A 19960-nucleotide genomic window follows, 5' to 3' on the forward strand; every position below is an offset into this window, starting at 1 on the left:
CACAAAATACCCAAACCCTCAGCATTACCTGCCACAAGTATCATCGAAAAATCTCTGTATGTACTAATTTATATCTATATACATTATAAATATATATAGATACCTTTGTTACTGTGCATCTGCACATTATATCCACTGTCATTACAACGTTAACGAACTTTAGGTCCTCGAGCATTTTTCTTGATTTTTCTTTTTTACGATTGTTGTCGTTGCGCCCACTCTTAAACGTAAGTTACGCTGTTATTGAATCCTCGGACTAAGTAGTTTTAACTTTTTAGTGTTTCAAGCCTCATTCTAAATAGAATATAATTACAACATACAAAGCAGTATCATTAGTATACCAACAAAAAGAAGCTAGGCTAAGATGAGTGAACGTGTAGGTAGAAGAAAATCGCATAGATGGGTATCTGTTTCGAAGGGTAACTATGATGGTGCGGACTGGGAAAGTGATTATTCAGGAGATGAGTTAGATGCTTCTCCTAAAAGACAAGGAACAATCAATAAATTACCTGACCTACCAAAGCTGAATACAGTTGATCAGGCAGAGTTACACGATGGTTGTTTTGGACAAATCAGTCGATCAAATACTGTAGTGAAGACTAGTGGTGCTGCTGCTGCGAGTGCTGCTGCTGCGAGTGCTGCTAGTAGTACACCGAAGATACTATCGCCCAATGAGAGTATTATTTCGCCCACTCTGATAAATACATTGGAAACTCCAAGGAACTTATCGCGTTCAAGGTTATCTTTGAAATCGGCTACTAGGTCGTCGCATGTTGTTAACAGAGATCTGGATTCGTTGATGGATGAAATATCCAAGGAAATGACATCAAGGAAGTCACCTTTGGATAATTTGGAGCCTCCTCTGGAACCACCTGTTGATTTCAATCGACTTGTACGGTCTAACAGTAGTGGGGCACAATCTGTTACGGGGTCGGAAAAATCTTCAGCTCTCCCTTATGTTAATGCGGACAATGAGACTGGTTCTACTGATGGGTCGTTTAACAAATTCACGGATGTTGTGCCAGGCCTGGAAAGCAAGAGTGATGACGAAGGTGATTACGAAGTTAGGAAGGAAGGCTATTTCTCTGCCTATGATATTCAGGAGGAGATATCCGGTCAAGTTGCAGCGAATGCTCATAACTCCGTGGTAGCCTTGGAGCGATACGATGAGGACGCTCCTCATCCAGCAGCAGGGGATGATACTATTGATGCAGGTCTCCAACCCCCAACCCATGAAAAAGAAGTTACTTCGATTGTTTTTAAGTATCAAGGTTTGCAAGATAGTGATGCTTTTGATGAGACTTTGTCTTTACCGAACCAGGAAAGGAGCAGTTCGAACCAGGAATACAGCCAGTTCAAAAACGGACCTACTGATATATACAATAATAGTAATCAGCTGCCTACTCTATCCCAGAAATCTAATGGATCCGACGCTTTGAGTTCTGATAAGAGCAAGTCAGTATCAACCAACTCGACTAATGAAGGGGGTGGTCCTATAAGGCTGAAAAATACCCCTAATACCGAGTTATCCTACCGAGAGGAGGATTCAGATGATGAGAGCTTTCGAACAGATACTGAAGCAGACCCTTATGCAGTTTTATCGCCTTTGAATTCCGATAATGAGCACTCGACTTTGATATCTTCAAACAATACATTGAATAGAGATATGGCGTCTGTGGCATTAACTTTAGAAGGCAATGGGTCTCACGATACTCTTGATGCTGCTAATAGCCTTGAAGGAGTTGGTGGAGTATATAGAATTCCTGAATCGCTAGATATTTTTACTAGCTATGATGAAGAGTCAGCTGAAGATTCTAAGAGACAGTCCATTAATTTAGGTTCATGGAAACCAAACACGGATGGATATAGAAATGCATTTTTGAATAAGATCGGAGCGTTGAAAGAGGGTAATAATATTCACGCTAATCCAGATCCAAAATTACCACCTGTAGATGTAAAATTAAAGAACGAGCATACTTCACCGGGACCAGAATTCGGTGGTGATAATGATAGTCTTTGGGAAGGATTCCCGCGGGTTGACGCGTATTGCGAAGATGATTTGCAATCTGTTGATGATACAAAAACTATTTATGACAATCAGACTTTGTACGATGTGCCTGCAATCATGACAAATAATAGAAACCTGCCTCCGTTACCGCAAAAGCTTACCGACTTGAATTATTCTTCTGAAGGATTCGCCGCAGAAAATTCTATAACAGATAGTGTTGTTGATTCTGACTCTGTGTTGAAGAGATTGCAAGGCGAGAAACCTCCATCAAAGCCTGCTATATTCAAAGAACACTTCTTGTCGATACCAGATGGAATTCAAATTGAGAATGCTACAAAGAACGTTCTCCCAGTATTAGACGTTTGCAAGTTGTTGGAAAGTAATCTATCGCATTCCAGCAAAATGGAAAAACTAACAGCCCATATGAATGAACTTTCATCACACGACGGTGGTGTTAGAACATGGCTTGCGTTTGCACTAAAGTCTACCCAATCCTCAAAAGACACTATTTTTTCTGAGTACTGCGTTAACAAGCATGTTAAGCAGGCGTATGCAAATGCAGAAGAAGTCAGTAAAAAGCCTAGTGTTTCAACTACTGTGAATCAAAATGTATCGCAGTTAAAGAAAAAGGTATTCTCACACAGTGTGAAAGAAGGTGCAAAGGGCTTACTATCCTCAATCGGTAAAAAGTTATAAGATTAAAACAGTAATATAAACAAATAATAATTAGTTTAATAGTAATAAAATATATAATTATTGTATTGACTTGTTAAAAAGAGCGAAAAGAAATATTTAGTTATTGTATATTGAGGTCAATTCGTAGATGTGTTCTCTACTCTACGCTTACCATGTAGCCTTAATTCTTTGTCCATTAAATCTCTTATTCTATGAGAACCAGCGATACCAATTGCCATTACACTCTCTAATCTATCTAAAGGTACTTTATCTTCAACCAACAACAATGATAGCTTCTCAGACTTACCCACAACAGCAAGAGTCACACTGCTGAGAGCATTTTCTTCGAGTGCATTTAAATCCAATAAAGGAGTTGTATCGTACAGTCCCACGGACACACCGCTAATATAATCGTACATTGCAATACCAGCGTCTATAAGTGCCAAAGTTATTCCATTTATCATTGCGCCCAGCAAACCACCATCTTTTTGTATTACGTGTATTTGGATATCAATTACAGTACGTGAATATAGCTGCAACATAATGTTCTTTTCAAATGTACGTACCAAGGCTGTTTGTAATTCTAGAGTTCGTCTTTCATTCCTGTGGCCTGCTTGACTTCTTTCTATATCTGAAAACTTAGTTATATTAACAGTGACAGTTAAGGTACCCTTATTTGAGTTCACTTGTGAACGCAAATTGGGCTCCTGAGGGCCTTTAACCAACGTGATTATCTTATTGTTACCTTGCTCCAGGTAAGATGATCCATCTGCAGCATTTGGGTGTGTATTAATAGAGTAATCAAACCTCCTTAACTCATTCCAACGACGCCCGTCAATACGTATACCTTCAGGTGAATATATTTCTAGACTTGACATGATAATTGTGCTGGTGAACCTTAACCTTTTAAGACCAAAATCAATGTTCAATCGTTGATGACCTGCATCTTCAATATTAACTAACTTTTCAGATGAAAAATTTCCGTCCCAGAAACCCGACTAAAAGGATCTTAATGAGATTCCCGAGACAGCACAAACATATAACAGTTATTTATAAAGAAAACTAATTAATGGTAAGCAAGCAGTTTAAGCAGATTTTATTGTTTTGATCTTTTGCTCCATTTAAATATAGAAGTATTTAAAGTTCTTTTTTAGCCGTTGCAAAATGTATTCTATTCTTACAGTCGATGATGAAAACTGACAATAAGTAGATATTAGCCAAAAAGAATACTACACTTGAAAAAAATATTCCAGGGTAGAAGACGTCACGTCCTTCAAATTCCAATAGGTATCCATGGTAGAGCCATAGTATTTGAGACGCTACCCATAGTATTCCAATAAAAACTCCCTTGGTCCACGTTAAGGTTGTTTCCGCCAAGTAAAATGGCAATAAGATTAAATACCAAACAAAATATTGAGACGTACAAACCTTGTTGTAAGTCACAAATGTAAAAGTTTGAAGAAACATCGTATTTAATAGAAAATTCCAATTTGGAAACTCCCACAGTAATGCAGTAACGCCCATTGTAGCAAGGAATTGAGGTATGAAAGCATACTTGGCCCACGGAACAGAAGAACTTACGCCTAGATAAGTAGATTCAAGGTATAAGAGCATGTTCCAAATGGAAAAGTTATGACGATGATCTGTTCTTACAACGTGGTAAATGTATGCATGCTCCAAGAACTCGTTTCCGTAGAAATGATACATTAGCATACCGAGTCCCAAAAATGATATTAAAGTAGTAACGCCCATAATAAATAAATTCTTAAACCAATCTTTATCCTTGGACCTAAAGAAATATATTGAAATTGCTGGGGCATATATAATTGGATAGATCTTGAAATGGATCACCAATCCATAAATCATACCAGAAAGGGCATATTGACGGCTTTTCAAATGGTATAAAAACCATACCACTAAGAAACATAAGATAGACTCTGCGTTCCCCCGTGTGCTTATTGTGATTACCATTGGATTTAATAACCAAATTGAACTTAGGATTATCCTACGTTTTAAGGGATAGTCGGTTAGTAGCTGCAAAATCATAATACCTGTTAAAAGATCAAATACTGTGAACACAAGTTTACCAAAATGAATCCATTGAAGCCAATGGTTAGGAACTAGTATCCAACTTAGCAATGGAGTGTAGCGGTAAGTATCACGTAAATATGGAGATACATTTTGAAAGACATAATTTGCAGCGTCATGGAACACATAGTAATCTACATCAGTGTACTTTACAACAAAATGAGAATCTTGGTATACGCCATATTGGAAAAATAAAACCCTAGCAATAAAAGATATAAATATTAGCAGTTTCAAATCCCTGTTCATAACCCAAATCTATTGCTATGTGAACCGCAGTAAGGTTCTGTTGTATTATAAAGTACCGGTGCTTCTTCCATCAAAAGAAAATTTCCTTTACTTATATGTTGGCACTTTGTGACTGCAAGAACTGGGCTGGTTTAAGAAGAATGTGCATAGATAATTCTAATACTGATTCCCATTTAGGAGCTGCTAATAACCTGAGCTATGATGACCTTGTTGATATAATTATGAATGATAAGCCCGTGCCTAATGCAGTAGAGGTTGAAGAGGTAATCCTTGATGAATCATGCAGGACAAAATCTCAGCTTCAACCACGACCCAAACCTTGGGAAGCAATACAGCCAAGTGGCAAAGATATTGAGGTCTATGAAACTGGAAAAGTTGAAAATTCTAAAGATGAAAGTTCTCCTACTGTGGGAAACCATGCCTCTTAGTTAGGCCTATGATAATAAGCATGTTGTTGATAATTTGAGCCATGTATGAAGGAGTTCATATGGTAGCATTTTAGCGTTTGAAAAAATTTGAATCCTATATCTTTCTACCACCATCTCTATATGTGAAATTGGTCCTTGCGGTGTTGCATGTGGGCGGTAACACCTATAAGCAGAGCACCAAAGCTAGTATACTTAAAACTGTATTCCCAATTACCAACCATATTTAATTAAATAATAGAAATTAAATTTCCCATATATAACATTCCTTTTCATGTCCTCTCTGATATCAGGAATCGTTACATTCGAGATTTAAAACTTCGATAAAAATGCTCCATTCACCATTTAAGGCTTCGATTCGCCCATTTTAATCTTTCCGAATGAATTGTAGTTGAAATGATAGTTTGGAGCAATCCCGTTGTTCCCAATGATAGTGCTTTGGTGGTGACTATACGAACTGTGGCTATTGTTACAGGCATTCCTAGCACTAATGATCCTGAACAGAGGACCTGAAGGTTTAGTCCCGTCAAATCCTAACGAAGACTTCCAAGACTTGGTATAAACTACCGTGAGCTCTTCTTCGTCATATCTATCAGGTATGAAAGCAACAGGCTCCACAGGGCGTCTGAAATCGGCCAATTCTGTAGCTATTCTATTATTAAATGCCTTCCTACTGCTTGTGATATCTTTCTCCCACTTTAAGGTAACTTCCTTCTTCGTAAATAAAGGATCAGTCTTGATCAACAACTTTCGATGCCTTAGTTCACTTTTATCAGCATCATTGACTCTTCTACATGGTTTTTCGAGTAAACTACATCTTGGATCCGTCTTTATTACCAATGGCATCGGTGTCCTATTGCTGTAGCTTAAACTAGGTTCCCTTCTAGGTTTCTTCTTCCTTTGCAGCTTTTCTACTTGCACTAACCCTCGGCTATTCTGAACCACAAATTGAACAGCCACACCTATATCATCCTTATTCGTCATTTTCTTACTATCATTATTATACTCAATATCATCGTACTCTGAACTTCCGTGCAACAAGTCCCCATTACGGCCTGCATTATTATTATTATTTTGTGTATTCCCATTTCGCAGTGAACCCTTTCTTGACAAGCTACCTACATCTGACTTCTTGGTACTCTGCGCAGCACCCATCCGCGTCTTTCTGCTTGATTTAGGATCCACTATAACTATCTTCATGTGTTTAGAGCACATAAATACTACAATTTTAGTGGCTTGTCGGTAGATATATGTTTACATAACTGCTAAATATGACTTCATTGGATTTTAAACATTTAAACTCGAAGGAATATTTTGGGAAAAAGAAATCGCTTATTTTGAAAAATGCAAAATTTTCCCTAACGTTCGAGCTCATCTCATCTCGCTAATTATCAAGTAAAGAGGCAGTTGAATAGTTATTGGGCATCTTAGTGGTTATCGGGGCATTATGGCAGTCAGAAAACGATCGCAGAAGTTAATTCAGGAAAGGAATGCAAAAAGAAGGAGACAGGAGGACTCTTTGTTGGAAAGTGGATTGTTCAAAGAAGATATTGATGAAGAGGACATCAATAATGCAATCGACTCAGGCTCTGCAGGGAAAGGATCTTGGGAAGATGAGGAACAGGATTATGAGTTAAAGCCTCGGAAGCTGGATTCTTTAGATGTTGTAGAGGGTTTGCCTATTAAGATTAATGGGAAGTTGGAACGGAGGATGCGCGAGGTTTCTAACGAAGCAGTCGAGAGTGATTCTGATGGAGAGCGAAACAAGCAAGAAATTATGCATTCGGGTGGTGGTGATGATGATGACCATGAGAATGACCATGAGAATGACCATGAGAATGACCATGATCAAGTGGTGATAGACACTGAGGACAGGATACTTGAGATAAAAGAGATGATTGCCGAGTTGGTGGAGAACATAATGGAGGAACCTGAGGAACATACATCAGCCTTGACTCGTTTGCGGAAAATGGCAGAATCGAAGAATCCTAATACTTGCAAATTCTCTCTACTTGCATTGGTACCTGTATGGAAATATATTATTCCGGGGTATAGAATCAGGCCATTGACGGAGGTTGAAAAGAAGGAAAAGGTCTCAAAAGATGTTGCCAAGTTGAGGAATTTTGAGGAAAAGATAGTTTTAAACTATAAACTTTATGTGGATAATTTGTCCGTTTTGGCCCGTACTGCTAATAATGAGTCTCCGATCAAGGTTGGTTTGGCCAATGTTGCTTTAACAGCTGCCGTTGAATTGGCCGGTAGCTTTTCACACTTTAACTTCAGGCAGGAAGTTTTAACAATTATCATTCGGAGAGTTTGTAAACCTAACCCTAGCGCGGATCCTGTGTTCCAAAAAGCTATTAAATGTCTAGAAGTTTTACTCAGTGAAGATGATGAAGGCAATGTCGCGTTGGACATTTTAAGGATAATTTCTAAAACAATGAAAGTAAGGAGCTACAATGTGGATGAATCCGTACTGAATATATTTTTGTCCTTAGATATTTTAAACGATTACAATTCTAATACCAAGTTTGATGAGCCTACTAAGCTTAAGCAGAAGAAGAAAGACCGAGTTCATTTATCAAAAAAGCAGAGGAAGGCCAGAAAGGAAATGAAAGAAATTGAAGAAGAAATGCGTAAAGCAGAACAAGCAGTCTCTGCTGAGGAAAGAGAAAAGAACCAGGGGGAAATTCTAAAATTGCTTCTAACATTATACCTCAACATTTTGAAAGCTAGCAACAGTAGGCTAATTGGTTCAGTTCTAGAAGGTTTGGCGAAGTTTGGTCATATGGCAAATTTTGATCTACTAGGTGACTTTCTGACGGTAATGAAGGAAATTATAGCTGAAGCCAAATTAGATGATTTGTCAGCTAGTGAAGTCCGTAAGGTTCTCCTCTGCATTGTAACGGCGTTCTCACTAGTCACTAATCATAACCACATGAAAATATCTGTTGATTTATCTACGTTTGTTGACGCCTTGTATGCTTTACTTCCGTATATTTCATTGGATGCTGATATCGAATTTTCGCAAAAGACTCTTAGGTTGGCTGATCCATTGAATAATGAATTAATCAAACCTTCAGTCAATGTATCCACCAAAGCTGAACTTCTGCTAAAAGCTCTGGATCATATATTTTTCAGGTCAAAATCCAGTACTAAACAAAGGGCTTCCGCTTTTACAAAGAGATTATATATGACCATTACACATACCCCAGAGAGGACGACGATCGCTATATTAAAGTTTTTAGATAAACTAATGACCAAATACTCCGAAATAGGCGGTTTGTATTCAACAGAAGATAGAATTGGTAATGGTAATTTTCATATGGAAGCGTCTACACCCGGTAGAAGTAACTCAGAAGCCGCTACCATTTGGGAAAATACTCTGTTGTTCAACCACTATTGTCCAACTGTAGCTTCAGCTTCCAAGACCTTGTTTAATAGATCTAGAGAAACATTAAAATGAGGTGATATATATTTGAAGATGGATATGTTTTATAGAAAATTCAATACAATAATCTATAATCAGATATGATGCAAAATACAAAAGCTATTTTCAAACCACTTGAAAAATGCCAAATTAAATGCCCTATAACTTTAAGTTTGTGCTGCTAGTTTGACGACCAGCACCCTTTGCGTTACCCTTGGTATCACGCTTTTCACCTTTCTTATCAATGATTGTAACGTTCTTGGCCTTTGACAACGTATCAAGAACATCATCCTTCTTAGATTTCTTTCTTGCTTGCTTATTATTGTTTTCAAGAGCCTTGGATCTCTTTCTTTTGATTGCTCTACGTAATCTGTTCTTGTCCTCTCTGCTCAGTTCTTCCTTTGACATGACCACACCATTCTTTAGAGTTATTTCATCCTTATTCTCCGATTTCCCAACTCTGTAGATTTCTTGTGGTGCCAAGGTAGTGGAGGATGACATAGTTAATGGTTGTGCATCTTCCATAGCAATTGAAGCGGTCTGTACTTTGACTTCTAAAGACTTTTGAACAGGCTTTGGAATGAAACTTGCAGACGATAAAGCGTCCAATTTGTATACTAAATTCTTATACAAATCTGTAATTTCATCATGAGACTTCAGAAGTTCTTCTGAAAGTTCTGTTTCTTCGGAAACTCCTTTGTATTCACCTTCATATATCTCAGCTAAGGATTTGGACGATTTAACATCACTGAGTTCCACCTTTTGTTTACCACCAAATGAAGAGATATCGGAAATAATTCTTCTGTTTAGATCATCAAAATTACCATCCTTAATTCTTCTCCTAATCATATCCTCCAATGACTCAGTAATTTCAGCTGTTATCACAGGTACTGGCTTGGCAGTTCTATCAAATTCTAATTCCTCCGTCAATAATGCATCTTCGGGACGATCCTTTGCCTTAACCTCACCCTTAAGGGCCCATTTCTTTTGTGCAACAGCTTCTTTTTCTAACTGCTCAATTTCTCTCTGGATCTGTAGTTGTTGAAGTTCAAAAGTAGAGAATTTCTTTCCTGTTTGTTTATCAGTATTGAGCTCATTGTCAGAATCCTCCTCTTCTTGTTGTTCAGCAAAAAGGTCCAGCTTCGCATTTCCAATAGCTGTTTCATAAATGTCTTCATCTAAATCTTTTCCAGGAACCACTGGAGATTTTAAGGTTTTCGAATCAGATTTTTCAATGCTATTTTTGGTCTTTGGAGGTTCAAAAAAATCATCATAATACAGAACTTCTTCATCGTCATCTGACGAAAGATCGTCAAAGTAGTCAATTTCTTCATCTTCCTCGTGATCTTCCTGATCCTGAATTGAATCTTCAGCTGCTAAAGTCTGCCTGTTAAACTCTTCTAGCTCAAAAAAGTCGTCATTAATCCCATATTTATCACTTGCTTCATTATCTGGTTCTAGGGATTCTATTGCATCTTCATATGTTTCTTGAGAAGTTTTAGAGGGGTCTTCAACGTTATTTAATGTTTCATCTTCGTCGCTATAAACATCAGAACTACCATCTAATTCAGATACACTCTGCACTTCTTCATCATCGCTTTCACGGAGACCAACATCCTTTTGCTCCACCCCTTCGATTGTTTCACTTTCTGATGCTTCTTCATCCGACGCCTCCTCAGCCTCACTATCAAGTTCACCTGGCTCCTCGTTCTCGGATAATTCCTCATCTTCAATATCATCACCATCATCAGCCATGTTTTTTTTAAGTGTGGCAATCTTCTCTACTAATTCACCGCCGATATTATCTAGAACCATTTTTGCCTGCCACCATACTTGGTTAGCATCTAACCCCTCTATTGCTATCTCGTCAATTACACTCTTAAAACTTTGTTTTTCTGTCTTTAAACCGTCTTGTAAATGTATCACATCATCAAAATATGTCTTCACCAAAGAAAGAGGTTCATCGGACTCCAAAAACTCCTTTGAGATTAAACCAGCTGGGTTTTCCTTGATTCTTTCAATGAGCTGAGCCATCTTGAATGAATTGTTTAAACTTCAACAGGTAGTCCTTATCTTTTTTACTGAATAATTATAACAATTAATTATACTACTTATCATATTGCATTACTAAAATTTTTCAACCTCATCGCATCGCCAAAAAAGGTCCTGCTCGAGGTGAAAAAGAAATCAAAGCATCAGCGACGATAGCGCACATCGAATATTGTTAACGGTTTAACAGTTGTCCACTATATTCATCGCATCGCAGCGATGAAATTAATTAGTATTGAGTAAAAGATTGCAATAAGGAACTTGTATTTATGTCTGTTATCAATTTGTACTCGGAACTTGCCCCACATCAACAAAAGTGATAATCCTGGCCTTAATGGATCAGCTTTCCATTAGAAGTGGAATGAAATACGAGTACGGGACCTTTTTAAGCGATAATAGCAGCAGTGATACCTAAAATAGACAATACAGAGCTAATAAATATTGTCAGGTAGCATGCAAAACGTTCCCATGGTAGAACTCTTTCTTCACATATTCTTAAATAGAACATACATGGTAAGATCAAGCATATCAAAAAACATAATCCAGCTCCCAAAAATGCGATCAGTTTATCGAACTCCGGGAAATAGATTGCTAATAGGACAAATACAATATTGGTACCGATTCTGTTCAAAAATTTGGTGATTTTTGTAAAATATGACTTCTCTTCGTCCATTTCGTTCTCTGAATCCCGGACTCCTGTCATTACATCTAAAGTGGAAATAATGGGTCTTGCATTTAAGGGAGTTTTAGCAATAGGAATTATGGCCATCAACACGGATATTAAAACATATATTGCCTGTGGGTAACCCTTTGTCAGCATCACTGATCTAGTAATTTCATCTTTTATTGCATTGCCAAACATTAAAAATCCGACTACGGCAATACCCATATCTGTGGAGGCTGTAATACTGTAGGTTGTCTTCAAACAAGAATGGAATTTCTGCGGATGTCTCATATCAGCTTTCAAATTAGGAAACACAGCATGACCACCCCAGCATGCGCTCAATAGACCAATTGATAAGCAGAACTCTAAAAATGACATAGGCCACAATTGAGATGGGGCAGGATGCCATAAGGAACCTGGGCTTGTGGTTTTAAAAATACCACAAAAGAAGATCGTTAAAACAGTACTGATCGTTGCAACGATACCCAGTAAGGAAAAATTTGATAATAGATTTAGTGGCATGAATACCTGAGGAGTAATGAGAAAGAAAGCAACCATCTTATAGAAAGTGACCGAGTACATGGGGAATAATGCGTTTAGTGAATCACCAAATAAGATAACCAAGGAAACTCCACAACCTAATAAATCCAGTGTAAACAAAAGTGAAATCAAAGCACGACCATTTGAACCAAATGCTGCATAAGCTAAATCACCAAAGGAGATCATTGTAGGATCCGCATCAATACATCGAGATAACAACTCAGCAGAACAGAAAGTACTGAACGCAAAAATGCTTAACATCAGAAGCCCTAATATCCATCCGGCATATCTTAAGCCAAGTGGAAGTGCTAACAAACCAATTCCAATTAAGACGTTAACAGAATTAAAAATAGTTTGTGGAGCAGTGGACTGCCCTGCTATCACGGTAATCACCTTCCCCTTGGTTTCCACTTGTTTCAACAATATTGAGTCTTCATCAAGAGAGATACCATTATTAATATCATGGAAGGTCAGTGACTGGTTCGAAAATCCCCGTCCCAAACGCATGGAGTCCACATCGTCCAAGATTGCTTCACTGTCTCTTCTGGGAGTGTTTGAGTCACCAGTACCAATACTACCATACAAATCAGTAATGCAAGGACGAATAGACACAGATCCCTGACCTCCAATGGCAATCGACAACCGCCTACCATTTAAAGACGGTGCTAATGTGTCAGGGTCATATAACTCGTCGTAGCCATCTTTCAGAAATGCACGTTCTTTACCTGTGTTTAATTCGATTGCTTTAAACGAATTAGCCCTCTGAAAAGAAGTCGCAAACCTACCCAAAGAATTAACCCCCCGAAAGGAACCTATATTTTGATCGAATATAGATGTATGGTGAGCACCAAAGCTACCAGGAGTATTGTTTGAAACATTATTCTGAGGAACATCACCATGCTCTGCTTTTTGTCGGTCTATCCGCATTTCTATGTAATTAACATGAGAACTAGGTGAACCCCTCAGCGGTTGCTGCTCCTGATCTATTCCTCTAGGCATCAAACTAATGTAACTTGCTTTGTTTCTTTGTTGATCTCCACCTATCTAAGACTGTTTTATATTGAAGTAGAAAAGAATTCATGAGCTGAAAATCTTCCTACTTTTATGCTCAACCCACTTTGCTATTTATTTAAACTACAGAGTATTTATAGTCGCTGCCTGTTCCTGTCAGCCCACATATAATTATTAAAATATAACAGTTAGTACTTCTGAAAACCCTATTTTAAGTATTAGCCCTGTGATTGGAATATCCTGGGTTATCTCGTCTGATCGTTCATTAAGGACAATATATGCATACCTTTTCCTACTTAGGTTGCTTCTATCATCCGTTTTCACTTTGACCGGATCTGTTGTCCTTTACAGACCAAAATACATCATAGGAAATTAGAATACGCCATACATCATGTACTAATGCCCCATGGTATCCGTAGCACCACTGTCGTATCAGGGGTAAAGTTTTTATTTAAATTATCACAAATTACATAATTACGAGGATTAATAGGGCGTCAGTTAGATTCATTCGCCTTATGGCTTACCAATAAACCTTCTGGCATTTCATTTCTAAATAGTAAGTTTCACGACCAAATTCGTGAAGACGTTTTAACGGCACATTAATTTGAAATTCATATTCGCAAGAAATCTTCACTTAGGTCTCGCTGTAAATCAAGACAAAAGGTTTTCAAAGAGAGAGAGATAGACTTCAAGTGTCTATTGTGTTTATTCCAATCAATATACTTTTTGTACAAGTAATGGTTCTTCGGCAGTTGCCCTTATATTTGTTATTCATTTTGTTATCGAGGTTATTAGCCCTTGCAGTAGGTAATCAGCAGAGTATTATTATTACGGAGTATGACAAATATTTGTTAGCCAGAGACAGTTACGGCAATGACGATAGTGACTTTCCTTTCACAACCGTAGTCGATATATTGTCTCAAAATGTAGAGTTCTCTACCTTTCTAAGAATACTTCAGCGAAACGGTGATATTCCTTACTTAAATGAGTTAGAGAATTTCACGATTATTGCTCCTGTTAACTCTGCATTTGTATTTGACAATAATATCGAACTAGAGGACATTACTTCCTTGATAGGGAGATTTGACGTTAATGATTACATAGTGCATGACCATGTTATTGATTTACGAGAGTACGAATGGGGGGTTTATGTGTTTGCAACTCCAACTCATCCTTTTACTATTGACATTAAGACGAATGGGTTCGCTAGAATAAATGATGTGCGAGTGGTTGATCGCAATATGTTTCCAAATATGCAAAATGCGTCTGTTTTAGCGGTGGGATCGTTACTTCCGAAGCTGCCGAGTCTCCATTCAATGATCACATCATTAGGAAATGATCAAAATCAGTTCAATCTTAGCGTCGTTTCCCGTCTGTTTGAACTTGTCAAGGGCAGTCTTGGAGACACATCGAATGTGACCATTCTGCTACCTACAAATGAATGTTTCGAAAATAGCTTTAATGAATTGGAGTTAAATTATCTTTTAAAGGATTTCAAATACTCTGATAAGGATTGGTTTGTTGACAAATTGTTTTTGGCCAATAAATTAAGGCTATCCGGAGTTCATGGTGGAATGTTAGACCCAAAGAACATCACAAATCTTAATAATGAACGTATAGAGTTGTCTTCAAAGAAACATGGTAATCATATTTCAGTGAATAAGACCGATACACAGCTGAGTAACATACTTTATGACAAGGGCGTCGCTCACGTATTTGACAACATTTCCGCATTGGGAAGTGGGATAAGATTCAATGCAGCTAAATACCTTTTGGGATTGAATGCCTCTGATTTTGTTAATGAACTATATTTTAGAAATTTGAAACATTTAATCGACTCACCAGATGGAGAATACACCATATTTCTACCGCAGTCTTTCGATACCGAACTCTCTGATTTTTCACGGAATAATTTACTTTACCACTTTGTTAATTCTAAAATTTGGCTAAGTAAAGATTTCCTGGATACATCTGATCAATATCAGCTTACCAAAATGTACAATTCAATGTTTTGTTCCTCGTACAGAAAACTTGGTAGGAATTGTCAAAGGTTAAGAATTACAAAGTCAGAAGATAACAACTATACTATAAATGATAGATTTCGCCTCTCAGATCCAATTCCGTACCAGATTGACAATACCTTGATATACGTTATTGATGATGGGTTGGAGTTACCTGGCGATATGATCCATTCTGTGAATCCATTTTTACATTGTTCAAGTTCCCTAAGATTTTTGCAAAAACTAAATTTATTAGGATTGAAACCCAATTATGATGGCTATACCGTTTTTTTGCCATGCTTTGACTCCTGGAGTGACATGGAATTAAATGTAGATTACCTGCGGCGCAACATTTCAGCTTTAACTGTTACTATGAAAAACCTAATTCTCAATGGAATTTTTTATACTGATGATATCCCAAAATCCGTAGATGTCACTAACTTATACGGTGAGCAAGTGTATCTGACATCAGATAGCGATAATACTTCAGATCATGAAATAGTACTGATAAATTTATCCACTTTAAGGGGGAATCTTAATCTAAAGAAAAATATGGATATTATGTTTAACCAAGGCGTCATCCATCCCCTAACTAGTGTCCCTTATCCCAATTCACTAGAAATCTCTTTGAGAAATCTGATTGAAACGACAGATAATGCTGGTTTCCTGCATCTGCTGGATAAATTTCAATCATTTAAAGATATTATTGATATTAATGGCCCTTATTCATTTTTAATCCCGACCCCCAAATCCTTCATAGATAGTATTAATTTGAATTCAACAAACATAGAAGATCTTCTCTTGTTGCACATAATTCCAAATGAATTTACAGATGCAATTTTAAATTGTGGCAAAGATATCCACACGAAATTGGGACCTATTTTGAATTGCTGTGAGATTTCCTCTCAAAATTACGTATTAAAAATTAAAGATGGACAAGATAAAGAGGTTAGAATATTGAAGAAGGGTTGTACGTCAATTAATAACCAGTCTTGTGTATTTCTCATAGACAAACCATTTTCTTTGGATTGGATAAATAGGGAAAAGTACCATGTCTTCCTCCCAGGACTTTCATTTGCAATTGGATTAATAATAGGTATCATATGCTTATTCCTGATTTTCATTTTAATTATTACTGGCTTAAATATAAGACAGCACCATAAAGCAGCATATACTGATAGGGATCCAAATGAAACTACGAGGCTGCTACATCAAAGCAATTTGCAAACTTCAAATAAGCCACATAAAAACCTTAAAACAAATTACGGCTCAACTGGAAATAATGTCGAAAATAGTCGTCCGTTCGAAAGTTTATACTCCGAAAATTCAAGCTCAGCTCCCATTAAGATCTCTCACAGTCTAACAGAAAGAATTTCTCAGGATGAAAACAACCTTAATGGAATAAACCAATGAAGGTTTCTTACTTAAAAACTTCTATACATTTCAGTACATATATTTTTTAACTTTAACAAACTCTAACATATTATTTTATTAATTAAATATGGGGCAAGAAGATAGGATAAAATATAATTTCGCACAAAAAGTTATTTTAAAATAATATCATATGATCACGTGTAATAAAAATAACTAAATTATAGATAATAAATAATTATTATAATCTTTATTAAAATTAATGATATATTAAACCTCTGTATATTAATTATTAAATAATTTTAAATATCAATACAAAAATAAATATAATTCTTTAAAATAAACAAAATAATATAAGAATATAAAATACGTATATTGTTTCCGAACATAAAAAAATAGTTTATTAAATGAAAAAATTATGAAGACTTTATTAATCTGTTACATAACTCTGTTGATTTTAAGTTTATACAGATTGTTTAATTTAATTGCAACAGTCATTAGTTCTGTTAATCAGTTTATGATTTTGATTAGTTATTAGTTATTATTTATTTTTTATTATTTATTTTTTATTATTTATATTTTATTATTTATTTTTTTATTAGTTATTATATATTTTTTATTTTTTTTCATGTTTTAAATATACCCAAAGTTATATATATATAACATATTATCGAAGGGAGGATTGTAAAGAATGATAATAAAAATGATATTGTGCATTTGTAAGTTGCAAGAATATACACCAAAAGAACTACTTCTTATGAAGTTATCAATGGAAAAGCATTCCACAATTGATAAAAATTAATTTATATACGCTGAAAATGAAATTTTACTTCCTTGGTCACAGTATTTTATAAGATATCACCAATTATAACGGACGCCTGTTTATAAGTCTCTAGCAGTTTTAGACATTTGGCTCTATCTTGAGCCACAGTATGGTCCTCCATTAATAAGTCATCGAAAAGTGATTCTTTGTACAATTTTGAAACCAACCTATTTTGCACTTCTTCTTTACAGAAATTAACCAAAAGACACATAACAGCCTTTGGAATTTGGTCTTGTATCATTTCCCTAACAATTCCAAAATAAGAAACAATTAGTCTTCTTATCAACTCACATTCTAGTTCCTCTCTCTCAGTCAATTCTGGATGTTCATCTTCAATAGATTCAGTCTCTTCTTGTATTTGCAGCGTTTCGATTGCTAAGAAATCAGGATTGTGTTGAAACATGTGTTCGACATTAGGTGTTGACTTTTTCCCATTTAAAGATGGTAATTGTTCCCCCTTAGTTTGCTGTTGGTCTTTTCCAAAGAAGTAGTTCAGGAAAGAATCCTTAGATTGCTTTGGGTCCTTTTCATCCTCATTTTCGCTATCGCTGGTGGTGACCGTAGAGTCCGAATCAATTCTTGGGGATATGCTGCTATTATTTTCATTCATCCCAGCTGCTCTGTCTAATTCTTCTTGACGCTTCTTCTTCAATTCTTCAGCTTTTTTAGCATTTTGAATCTTTTGTTTGCGTCCTTCAACTATAGAAGCCATAGCCTCTGTAGCACTTAAAAAATTTGGATGGTTCGTGTTTATAAAGGCTCTATGGATATCAATTAAACTTTCCACATATGACCTGGTAGGACCAAGTCTTTCCCTAAGTAGATCACTAACGACTTCGATTAGTTTAGATTGTAACCTTGGATATCTTGCTAACGCTGGCGTACCACAGTTATGACAAATTTTCATCAATTCTTCATAAACGAGTTCGACACAACGTTGAGATGGATCCAACAAGAGTTTAATTTGTGGTTTCACCAGTAAGTCGAAAGCAAGCTCTGGAACAAACAGAGAGGGTCTTGGGCCTGTAGAATTTCTAATAGCTGTTCTGATATCTGTCACAGTTAATGTAGATGTAGGGTTTATGGATTTCAATGAGTTACCAAAGATGTTGTTATAGATATAGTAAATTCTTGCCCCACCACAAAGTTCCTTGGTATTAATATCGGATGATGTTCCTTCGATTGATGATACAAAATTTGTAGCAAATTTATTCATCAACTGTAGAATCAGTCCAGCCCTATTTTCTTTAGTGCTATTATTGAAACCGCCATAAGAGGCTAGTTCTTGTTCTGCTTGACCAATCAAGGTATTTAATCTAGCTTTAGTATCCGGTAATTTTTCTCTTATATGGTTTAAGAGAACTTGATTCAATTTCTTAGCCAAAAACCGAGTACCACAACGTGAAGCAATACTCCTATATGCAGGGTGCTTATTGAAAAACTCTTCCTCATGAACCAAGGCATCTTCAACAGTCTTCTGGTCTTGAATATCCTGTTGGGAACGATTCACCACGCCAACAAAACCCATCTTCAATGGATAGACTTTGCCAGCCAAAATATCTAGAGCATTAGTACCAGAATCCATCAAATCTAACTTAGTCACAACACCAATAGTCCTTCTACCATGAGTGTCAACCTCCCGAGCTAATTTCAATGATTCCGAATTAACTAGATCCACATTAGCAGGCGAAACAGCCAAAATAATACAGTTCGGCTTAGCAACATACTCGAGAATTAAATTTCTAATCTGTTTTTCAATATCCGCAGGTTGCTCACCAATAGGAACTTTTGTAATACCTGGCAAATCAATTAGCGTCAAGCTCAACACATGAGGCGAATATATTTTCAAATTGATAGGAATTCTACTAATACCTTTATTCTTTCCTGCAATCCTTGCCGTCTCATTCTCAATCTCACGTCTAATATCATCAAAGTCATAAAACCTACGCCCGGGAGCATGCAAAAATTCCCCCCACTGATTCTTAACATTACCACCCTTATACATCTTACTATTCCGCTTCAAATGATCTTCCAAAGTTGGCTCTCGTGCCTCACCATATCCCGCCTCATTTGCATTCTCAATTTCTCCTAATCCCTGAGATCCACTAGAAGGTTCGTTATAATCATAAATTAAAGGTGAATCTGCTGAAATATTGTTCAACTGAAGAACAAGCGGTCTTCTGGTTACAATACCAGTACCTCTAGGCAAAAAATCCTTACCAACCAAAGTCTCTAAAATAGACGATTTCCCCGATGATTGAGAACCGATGACTGCTAAAACTGGCAAATCCAAAGCATCAATACCCGCATCATAAGTAACATCTTGTAGCTTATTAACCGTTGGAATCAAATCTTCTAAACTAGCCATTGTTTCGATCTCTAACTATGATCCTAGCTTCTAATCACTCTAATCTAGCTTCTAAAACCCTACTCAGAATAAAATATTACTCTTGCTTCAGATCAAAATTTGACTATTCTATAAGAAAACTGCAGAGTAAAAAAGGAAAACGTCTTTGCGACTGCTTTTTCAACCAATCAAACTGGGTACGTAAAATGTGATTGACGATTTTGCCAACGTATAAAAGACCAGTAAAGATAGAGAATATAGCTAATACAACAGTGAAATTGGG

General features: G+C 36.6%; 10 protein-coding genes across 10 annotated transcripts, besides 1 other annotated feature; 4 read left to right on the forward strand and 6 right to left on the reverse strand.

Moving 5' to 3' along the window:
* Positions 1-364: 364 nt before the first annotated feature.
* FYV8 (Fyv8p) lies at positions 365-2704 on the forward strand (the record flags this gene model as incomplete). Its single annotated transcript, XM_003648316.1, has 1 exon — positions 365-2704. The coding sequence occupies one exon, from the start codon at positions 365-367 to the stop codon at positions 2702-2704; it is 2340 nt and encodes a 779-aa protein (XP_003648364.1).
* A 116-nt stretch (positions 2705-2820) lies between these two features.
* Positions 2821-3561, reverse strand: SKI6 (exosome non-catalytic core subunit SKI6; the record flags this gene model as incomplete). The annotated part of the gene is made up of 1 exon (XM_003648317.1): positions 2821-3561. The coding sequence occupies one exon, from the start codon at positions 3559-3561 to the stop codon at positions 2821-2823; it is 741 nt and encodes a 246-aa protein (XP_003648365.1).
* Positions 3562-3820: 259 nt separating this feature from the next.
* GPI14 (glycosylphosphatidylinositol-alpha 1,4 mannosyltransferase I) lies at positions 3821-5017 on the reverse strand (the record flags this gene model as incomplete). The annotated part of the gene is made up of 1 exon (XM_003648318.1): positions 3821-5017. One exon carries the CDS (start codon positions 5015-5017, stop codon positions 3821-3823), a length of 1197 nt encoding a protein of 398 aa, XP_003648366.1.
* A 95-nt stretch (positions 5018-5112) lies between these two features.
* Positions 5113-5445, forward strand: Ecym_8268 (uncharacterized protein; the record flags this gene model as incomplete). The annotated part of the gene is made up of 1 exon (XM_003648319.1): positions 5113-5445. The coding sequence occupies one exon, from the start codon at positions 5113-5115 to the stop codon at positions 5443-5445; it is 333 nt and encodes a 110-aa protein (XP_003648367.1).
* Positions 5446-5787: 342 nt separating this feature from the next.
* Positions 5788-6657, reverse strand: Ecym_8269 (uncharacterized protein; the record flags this gene model as incomplete). Its single annotated transcript, XM_003648320.1, has 1 exon — positions 5788-6657. One exon carries the CDS (start codon positions 6655-6657, stop codon positions 5788-5790), a length of 870 nt encoding a protein of 289 aa, XP_003648368.1.
* A 232-nt stretch (positions 6658-6889) lies between these two features.
* NOC3 (Noc3p) lies at positions 6890-8908 on the forward strand (the record flags this gene model as incomplete). Its single annotated transcript, XM_003648321.1, has 1 exon — positions 6890-8908. The coding sequence occupies one exon, from the start codon at positions 6890-6892 to the stop codon at positions 8906-8908; it is 2019 nt and encodes a 672-aa protein (XP_003648369.1).
* A 123-nt stretch (positions 8909-9031) lies between these two features.
* MPP10 (rRNA-processing protein MPP10) lies at positions 9032-10906 on the reverse strand (the record flags this gene model as incomplete). Its single annotated transcript, XM_003648322.1, has 1 exon — positions 9032-10906. The coding sequence occupies one exon, from the start codon at positions 10904-10906 to the stop codon at positions 9032-9034; it is 1875 nt and encodes a 624-aa protein (XP_003648370.1).
* A 400-nt stretch (positions 10907-11306) lies between these two features.
* On the reverse strand, positions 11307-13124 carry AVT1 (Avt1p; the record flags this gene model as incomplete). The annotated part of the gene is made up of 1 exon (XM_003648323.1): positions 11307-13124. One exon carries the CDS (start codon positions 13122-13124, stop codon positions 11307-11309), a length of 1818 nt encoding a protein of 605 aa, XP_003648371.1.
* Positions 13125-13873: 749 nt separating this feature from the next.
* Ecym_8273 (uncharacterized protein) lies at positions 13874-16549 on the forward strand (the record flags this gene model as incomplete). Its single annotated transcript, XM_003648324.1, has 1 exon — positions 13874-16549. One exon carries the CDS (start codon positions 13874-13876, stop codon positions 16547-16549), a length of 2676 nt encoding a protein of 891 aa, XP_003648372.1.
* Positions 16550-16704: 155 nt separating this feature from the next.
* Positions 16705-16904: a sequence feature (centromere 8).
* A 451-nt stretch (positions 16905-17355) lies between these two features.
* Positions 17356-19698, reverse strand: DNM1 (dynamin-related GTPase DNM1; the record flags this gene model as incomplete). The annotated part of the gene is made up of 1 exon (XM_003648325.1): positions 17356-19698. One exon carries the CDS (start codon positions 19696-19698, stop codon positions 17356-17358), a length of 2343 nt encoding a protein of 780 aa, XP_003648373.1.
* Between the last annotated feature and the right edge of the window lie 262 nt (positions 19699-19960).

Source organism: Eremothecium cymbalariae, chromosome 8 (assembly GCF_000235365.1).
Source record: "Eremothecium cymbalariae DBVPG#7215 chromosome 8, complete sequence".
NCBI classification, from domain to species: Eukaryota; Fungi; Ascomycota; class Saccharomycetes; order Saccharomycetales; family Saccharomycetaceae; genus Eremothecium; species Eremothecium cymbalariae.